The sequence below is a fragment of the Rhinopithecus roxellana genome, chromosome 3, assembly GCF_007565055.1.
Source record: "Rhinopithecus roxellana isolate Shanxi Qingling chromosome 3, ASM756505v1, whole genome shotgun sequence".
Lineage (NCBI taxonomy): Eukaryota > Metazoa > Chordata > Mammalia > Primates > Cercopithecidae > Rhinopithecus > Rhinopithecus roxellana.
In genome coordinates, this window is record NC_044551.1 from 173,098,647 (window position 1) to 173,107,195 (window position 8,549).

The 8,549-nt window shown below is 46.3% G+C and overlaps 1 protein-coding gene and 1 pseudogene across 1 annotated transcript; both read left to right on the top strand.

Annotated features, from left to right (window-relative positions):
• The first annotated feature begins 463 nt into the window (after nucleotides 1-463).
• LOC104677780 (translation initiation factor IF-2-like) lies at nucleotides 464-1,289 on the top strand. Its single transcript, XM_030926620.1, has one exon. It carries the CDS (start codon nucleotides 536-538, stop codon nucleotides 896-898), a length of 363 nt encoding a protein of 120 aa, XP_030782480.1. The 5' UTR covers nucleotides 464-535; the 3' UTR covers nucleotides 899-1,289.
• A 701-nt stretch (nucleotides 1,290-1,990) lies between these two features.
• Nucleotides 1,991-6,900, top strand: LOC115896372 (annotated as a pseudogene).
• The last annotated feature ends 1,649 nt before the right edge of the window (nucleotides 6,901-8,549 follow it).

An 8,549-nucleotide genomic window follows, 5' to 3' on the forward strand; every position in this document is an offset into this window, starting at 1 on the left:
TTCCACATATTTGTGAAATTTCCAGTTTTCATTTTTTATGTATCTGTTTGTTCCATTGTGGTTGTAAATTATATTTGGTATTATTTCAAGCTTTTTAAAATGATTTAAAAGTCATTTTAGGACCTATTTTGTGGACGAAGATATGGCCTATCCTAGAGAAAGTTCCATATCTGCCTGAAAAGAATGTATATTCTGCTGTTGTTGGGTGGACTGTTCTGTATAAGTGTATTAGCTCTAAATGGCTTATACGGTTGTTCAAGTCTTCCGTTTCTCATGAAGCTTCTATCTGGTTTTTCTATCCATTAATTAAAATGAGGTGTGAAGTGTCAACTACTACTATAGAACTGTGGGGTTATCCTTTCAATCCTGTTAATTTTTTCAGCTTTACTGAGGTATAATAGAGAAATAAAAATTGTACATATTCAAGGTGTACAGTGTGATGTGTTTATATCTATATGCACATTCTGAAATGATTACCAAAATGTAGTCAATCAACGCGTTAATTACCTCAGATAATAGTTACTTTTTTGTGTGCATGCGTGGGATAAGAAAACTTAACTCCATCCCCGGTGACTGCAGAGTGGCCATTCCAGCTGCTCCAGGCTCCAGCAGAGGAGGAGCGGGCCGGGTCCAGTGGGGAACCAACAGGCCTGGCGCGCACGCATTCCGGAACCCACCCAGACCATGTACCGCAGCCTGGGCGCCCAAGCTGCAGTCCGCTCTGTGTGCAGCCAGCAGCCGCCTGGCAACTCCCGAGCCTGCTCGCGCTCCCAGCATCGCAGAACCAGGGCCAGGTGTCCCGGTGGCTGCCAAGCCAGGCATTCTGCCCGGCGACGGCGGCTGCACAGGGGCGAGAACTAAGAACCTGGCGCTCAACCCCATCGGGGTGACTGCCTAGTGCCCATGCCAGCGGCCCCGAACTCCCTGCGGTGGAGGACTGGGGCGGAAGGCACGTCCTGGGGACCCTCAGTCTGGGCGCGTTGGCGATCCCGGGCCTCCCAGGCCATGCTCCTCCAGCCCGCCTGAGCACCCAAGCTGCAGCCGCCTTCTGTGTGCAGGCTGCAGCCTCCAGGCAACCCCCGAGCCCGCCCGCACTCCCAACATCTCAGAACCGGGGCCAGATGTCCCAGCCGCTGCGGCCAAGCCAGGCGGCCTGCCCTGGGGAGGCTGCACAGAGGCGGGAACCCGCCCTCAGCCTCATTCCCCGTGGCTGCAGAGGGCCCCTGGCTAGCGGTCCCGAGCTGCGGCAGAGGAGGAGCCGGGCGGGGGCAGGCCCGGCAGGCCCTCAGGACAGGTGCACTCGCGATCCAGAGGCCGCCCCGGCCATGCTCCGCCGCCCGGGCGCTCTAACTGCGGGCGCCCTCTGCCTGCTCGTAGCAGCCGCCTGGCCACTCCCAAGCTCGCTGGCGCTCCCGGTCTCGTGGAACCGGGGCCAGATGTCGCCGTGGCTGCGGCCAGGCCAGGAGATCTGCCCGGCGGCGGCTGCACCGGGGCGGGAACTGGCCCTCAGCCCCATCCCCGGTGGCTGCGGAGGGCCCCTGTCAGCGGCCGGATCTCTCTTAGAGGAGGGGTGGGGCGGGGGTCACGGCCAGGCGGACCCTCAAGCCGCGCGGGCGGCGCGCGTGTGATTCCGGGACGTCCCAGGCAAGCCCAGGAGAACCCGCAAGCCCGCGGCGCCTGCCCCGACCTGCAGCCGCGCCCTGCCGGCCGCCCCCTGCCGGCCTCCCCCGGCCGGCGGCGCGGGCTTGGGAGCTGCTTCCGGCGTCCGCGCGGGCGCTGAGGGGCAGGCGCGCGCCTACGGCTTCGCTACGCTCCTTCTGTCTGAGAGGTCGGAGGCTGCGAGTGTCGCTGCTGAAGGCTGTGGTGGGTGGGCCGGGCTGGGTCGCGGATTCTGAGCTACATCGCGGGTTTGGGGCTGGGTGAGGGTGGAAAGGCCACGAGGAGCCGCGGCGGCTCAGGAGCCGGTGGTGGGGGTCTGAGAAGTCGCCCCATGAGGAAGCTCTTCAGCTTCGGGAGACGCCTGGGCCAGGCGGTCCTGGGCTCCGTCCACCACCAGTACGCGGGTCCCGGTTCCACACCAGGGACGCGGAACTGCGGAAGACCCACAGGGCGGCCATCAGGGCGACGCCGTGGAGGTGGAGCTGCCTGGCGCAGGAGCCGGGGCGTGGATGCCTGCGACGGGAAGGACAGGTGGCGGGTGCTCAGCCCGGGGTGGGAGGGGGTCCCCAGGCCCGGCTGCCGCAGCTCCTGAGACGAGGCCCTTGAAGGGTGCGGGGCATCCTCGGAGCAGCGGAGCCAAACGGAGCCTCAGCTGCTTTCCATCGCTGGCAATTCCCTGCCTGGAGCTCTTGGTGGAGAATTTGAGTGATTTAACTCACAAAGTTGAGCATATACACGTTTAAAACATGGGGTCGCGGAGGTGCCTAATGAGAACTCATTCCCATGTCAAAAATACCGTGAGTCATGTTCAGTAGGCGAGAAGTTCTCAGATAAAAGCCTGGGTCGGTTTTACATCCGAATCCACCCATGTAGATAGGCTGTTTACTGGGGCTTCTCAGAGGGACACTTGGAAGTGGGAGGTGGTTTCTTGAATGGGAAGATTCCGTTTTCTCAAAACATGAGCTCTTTCTATGTTTATCAGTTTTACATAAACCGAATGAAAATATCAAGGATTTATCATTTTTGCATGACACCTGCTGTCTATCTTACTATTGTGATGACATTTAAAAATTTTTATAACGAGTGAAAAAGACTTGCTCCTCTAGATATCAACATGTGCTATTAATTCCCACAATTGTTTACTAACAGCGGAAAAGACGTAAGTACATGAAACAGAATGGAAATCCAGAAACACTGAAATATATGTAAGATATAGATGTAAGGATGATAATGGTAACATTTCAGATGAGTAGGAAGGGTTGAGTTAATAAAATGCCTGCTCTTTGAGGAAAACTAACGAAATTTTATGTCACAAAAATGAGTTCCTGGTGGAATATAGATTGAAATTTTTACACATGCAAAATGAGAAAAGTACCAGAAGAAAACACAAATGCTTATTTATACAGGTACATTTTACTTTGCCAAAGGCCTTCCTGAGAATGACCTCACAAGCAGGCATTCTGAAGGTTGATTTAGCAAACTAAAAATTAAAACCCCCAGACTGGGCGCAGTGGCTCACGCCTGTAATCCCAGCACTTTGGGAGGCTGAGGTGGGCGGATCATGAGGTCAGGAGATAGAGACCATCCTTGCTAACACAGTGAAACCCCGTCTCTACTAAAAATATTAAAAATTAGCCTGGCGTGGTGGCACGCGCCTGTAGTCCCAGCTACTCGGGAGGCTGAGGCAGGAGAATCACTTGAACCTGGGAGGTGGAGGTTGCAGTGAGCCGAGATGGCGCCACTGCACTCCAGCCTGGGCTACACAGTGAGACTGTCTCAAAAAAAAAAAAAAAAAATAAAACCCTCATGTGTGTCAGAAAAAAATTAACAAAAGATAACGTACTTGAAAAATATTTACTATGTATATGTTTTTACTAATATATATAAAAATAGATATTCAGATGAAAAGTGTGTCTTCATCCTACAGGGAATTTTTTATTATACTATACATATAAAGAATTGTATATATTACTGATATATATACACAGATAAAAAGCACATCTTCATTTTACAAGGAAATCTTTCAAATCAAATCCACAAGAAAATAACTCTAAAAGTGAGCAAAGTACTGTTTTGCAGCTCCACAAGTTACGTTTGTACATAGGAAAAAATCCTTAGTGTTTCTCGTAAAAGAATTTAAGTTAAAAAAGGAATGAGACTGTGTTCTATCCACATTGTTTGTGAGAATAAAGAGCAGTGGTACTTATGCTTAAAGTTTAAGTTGCTGATGACTTTTCAATAGATAATTTGGTGGTAATTATATGCCCTTTACCCATCAATTCCATTGTATTAAAATACCTTTAGAAAATAGAGATACATGTACTTTGTTTTTCTCAGCATTTATGTTAACAAGAACCCACGGAATGTGTCTATAGAAATATGGGAGGTTCCCTTGATGCCAGGAATTTGAGACCAGCCTGGGCAACAAAACGAGATTCTTCCTACAAATTTTTTTTTTAATTAGCTGAGCATGCTGGTGTGCTCCTGTGGTCCCAGCTACTCAGGAGGCTGAGGCAGGAGAATCACTTGAGCCTAGGAGTTCCAGGTTGCAGTGAGGTAATATATGAAATATATGTAATACATCATTACACTCCAGCCTGGGCGACAGAGCAAGACCCTGTCTCAAAAAAACAACAGTCTAACAATTATTGAGTTGTTGAGTTGTTGCTTGTTCTAGAAATGGTCCTAAATACTTTACATAGATTCCCATTGAAGCATCACAGTGGTGTCCTGTGAGCTAGCTGCTATTGTCATCTTTATTTTATTTTATTTTATTTATTTATTTATTTATTTTTTTTTGAGACAGAGTCTCGCTGTCACCCAGGCTGGAGTACAGTGGCCGGATCTCAGCTCACTGCAAGCTCCGCCTCCCGGGTTCACCCATTCTCCTGCCTCAGCCTCCCGAGTAGCTGGGACACAGGCGCCGCCACCCGCCCGGCTAGTTTTTTTGTATTTTTAGTAGAGACGGGGTTTCACCGTGTTAGCCAGGATGGTCTCGATCTCGACCTCGTGATCCGCCCGTCTCGGCCTCCCAAGTGCTGGGATTACAGGCTTGAGCCACCGCGCCCGGCTCTTATTTTATTAATGAGAAATGAAGACAGAAAGGCTAATCAAGTTGGTAAGTGACTGAGTTCCAAGTAGAACTCATAGCCGTAGTTGAACTGAATCAAACACCAGCTCATTCATCCAAATAGGCTGCGTTTTCGTTAGTAGTGAGCAATAAGACAAAAATATTGTACTTTCTTCAAAAGAAAATTACTTGTTTTGAAGGCGGAGGAATAACATGCTCTTCAATGTTTGCAGTTACATAAACCAGTGTAGGTTTTGAGATCTTGCACTCATTTCCTGAAAACTCTCACTCTCCTAGGACTGCTCTACATTTGGCCTGTGCACATGGCTGTGTGGAAGTGCTTACTCTCTTACTGAGCAGAAAATGCCAGATTGACATCTGTGACAGACTAAACGGGACGCCTTTCATGAAGGTGTATAGTAGCCAACTTTTGGCATGAAATAGATTTCACTAAATACATAGAATTAAAATAATTTATCTCATTTAAATATAACAGGTTGGTGAAACCTGTGGAATATGTATTTTGAATTCTTAGAATTTATAGTCTGATTTTTCATCTAACACTGATAGGCTGTACATTGCCAGGAAGAAACGTGTTCCATTATTCTGCTGGAACATGGTGCCAATCTAAACATTAAGGATGTCTATGGCAACACTGTTCTTCATGATGTTAAACATTAAGGATGGCTACGGCAACACTGCTCTTCATGATGCTGTGTATAATAAGGGGACTTCACTGGCAGGAAAACTGCTTTTCCACCATGCAAATATTGAAGCACTAAACTATAGATCAATCAACTTTCTTTTCAAAATATTTGTTTTAACAATGACAGGTAAGAGTCAATTTTTCATATTTGGAAGATCAGGCATTCCTGAATGAAAATATTTCAAAATAGCTGAATAGTCTAAGATTTTACTTTAAATATTGATACTTTTAAAGAAGCATTAGAGGGCACAGCTTGTTTAGTGCACTTATGGGAAATATTTGAGAATTTTTCAAGGGAAAACTTCTTCAAGTATTTGTTTCCTACCCCAGGTGTATTTTTTTCTAATTATGTAAAACACACACACGAAAAGAACTTACCCTGCAAATAGGCTTTATCTTAAAACTCAGAACAAAACTAAAGCAACTTGCTGCTGCTGACAGTTTTCTCAAAAAAAACTGATGTGCCTTTCAGTGCAAGGTTTAAGAGGGAAAAATGGGGAGGGAAAGGGAGAGCAATCAAAAACATGCAGGTCACTTGGAAATTAGGTAATGAGGAAAAATGCCAATAAGAGGTTTTGTTTTTTAGTTTGTTGTTTTTCCAGTTTATGTATAAAGTGCTCTTCAGCTTTGGGGTAATCATTTTTGGTTTGGTAAACAGAGTGATTGAAACTTGCCTAAACATTAATTTTTAGAGGACTCTGAGGAAACCAGATTGGCCATGGATAGATGGTGATGAAGTGAGAAACACTTCAGCAAAGAATGGAACAAATTAGTGACTGACTTATCACCCATCGTAGCAAAAACAGCCACTTAGCTAAGAGTCAGCTCTCCTCTCAAATCTAGAATGTCTTGGTGGGAAGGTGGGAGATAAGGAGCTTATAAATAGCTAAATCAAGTGGGATTTTGAGTTTACTTGTCCCTGTTCTACCCATACCCAGGAAAATTAACTGGAGTGTTAATAAATAACTCTGTCTCATACTCTTTTCTCTTTTTGGCCACATCTCAAGCTGATAAAGGATATTGATGGTGTGGGTGAGTGATGAAACTGGGAGTGCGTGTGTGTGCTGCCAAGGCTCTGTCTTTCATGGCTTTCCTGATGGTCTCACTGACCTTTCTTCATCACCAAGGAGGATGTTCTGGCAGGAGTTCCGTTTTTGCAGTTAACCCCCCTTGTCTACATGTGCCAGCCCCGTGTTTTTAGCACCCGAGTCTCCCTGACGGGTTCCTTCAGTGCACCCAACGTGCTGACAATGACTCCCTGTTTCCTAGAATGCGACGAAGACTTGTGTGGGAATCCGCTCAAGATGCTAACTGAGATGTTACTGGGCTCTTTTGAGGTAAAGTCTTTTGTTTATCTGAGGTGGGAATTTTGTTTCTCTTGGTTTGCATATAAATTGCAGTAAGATATGATAATCTTACTATGTACATTATGGATGCCTTACAGAATTTCTTTGTGGGCAGCTGAAAATGAGAGTTTATTACCCAGAAGAATGAATTCAAGATGGCATTTGTAGGTGACAGATTCACCTAAACACTCTATGGCAGTAAGCATTTTCCATGGAAGTTCTTTCTTCTTGAAAAGAATGGTGAACATGCAGTGAAAATAAACTTGAAAATCGGGCACAAAAATCTTGGGCCTTTGCACGTGTCCTCTAGGCTTTATTTGGGGCCCTTGTGTTGACTATTTTCACTATTTCCATTGGGTTTTCTAATGTCAACAAGTGCAGTAGAGACTTGAGCACACAGGACACAGTGTGGTTTGACTCTCGTAATGTTTTTCTTGCAGAAGAGCTTTGGCTTAGAGACAGACGGTATGTATTCTGGGATAGCTTTTTTTAAAATTGTTTTTATTTTACTTGAAAGTCTGGGATGCATGTGTAGAATGGCATGTTTGTTACATAGGTATAAATGTTGTGGTGGTTTGCGGCACCTATCAACACGTCATCTAGGTTTACTGCTCAGCATGCTTTAGGTATTTATACTAATGCTCTCCCTCGCCTTGCCCCCTATGCCCCAGGAATTACTTTTTTGCTAAGGAAATATCTTATTTTTTCAGAAAGGTGGCACTTTTTACCATGCATTTGGTGGAGAATTTCTCTGGAGCTTCCTAACAGAAATGAGGTTTTAGGCAGTTTGGTATAAAAAACAGTAAGACTTGGTACAGAATTGTGACCATCTTTTTGTAGTCTGTGCAGGAAGTGGTGTCCCGTACATGAAAGAGGGTGGTGTGCATCAGGTTTGGGAGGTGTGGAGGAGAGAGTCTGTGGAGGTGATTGTGTCTTTGGGAGTTTTTGTGCATGATCAAGGCACAACACAAGGATTAATATTTTTTTTTTATAAACTATTCCATCACCCTGCACACTTTACATAAATCAGCCCATTCATTCTCCACCACAGTTGTCTGAAGTTTAATATCCCCAGTCATCAGATACTGGTTGGGCAGGGATGAATTTCTCAACGTCTGGCTTTCTCAGTAGAGGAGGGAAATGGGAAATCAGAAGTGGGTGGAAGGTTGATTCTATGGGCTACTGTCCTGTATTGATCTCACAGCCCTGGTATAACTCATCAGTCTGGCAGGGACTTTGAGCACCTAGGTGTGCATGTGGAAGTTTGATAGCGTATAGACATTCTAAGCACTGTCTGTCATCATAGGATGGTCTTAATGGTTGCATAACCCAGAATTAGAGTTGGGATGTTTTACAGTGGACTTTGGTGTGGTCAGAAATGTGAAACACACATGACGAGGTCACAGGCTTTTCATTCAGTAGTCGTGTTATTCCTGAGATTCTGTTTAAAGCAGAGAACAGGCTGGATGTGGTGGCTCACGCCTGTAATCCCAGCACTTTGGGAGGCCGAGGCGGGTGAATCACTTGCGTCAGGAGTTACAGACAGCCTGGCTAACAATTGTCTCTACTAAAAACAGAAAAATTAACTGAGTGTTGGCAGGTGCCGTAATCCCAGCTACCCAGGAGGCTGAGGCAGGAGAATCACTTGAACCTGGGAGACGGGGTTGCAGTGAGCCCTGATCATGCACTGCACTCTACCCTGGGTAATAGAGTGAGATTTTGTCTCAAAAAAAAAAAAAAAGAAAAGAAAACAAAACCGGAGGACAAT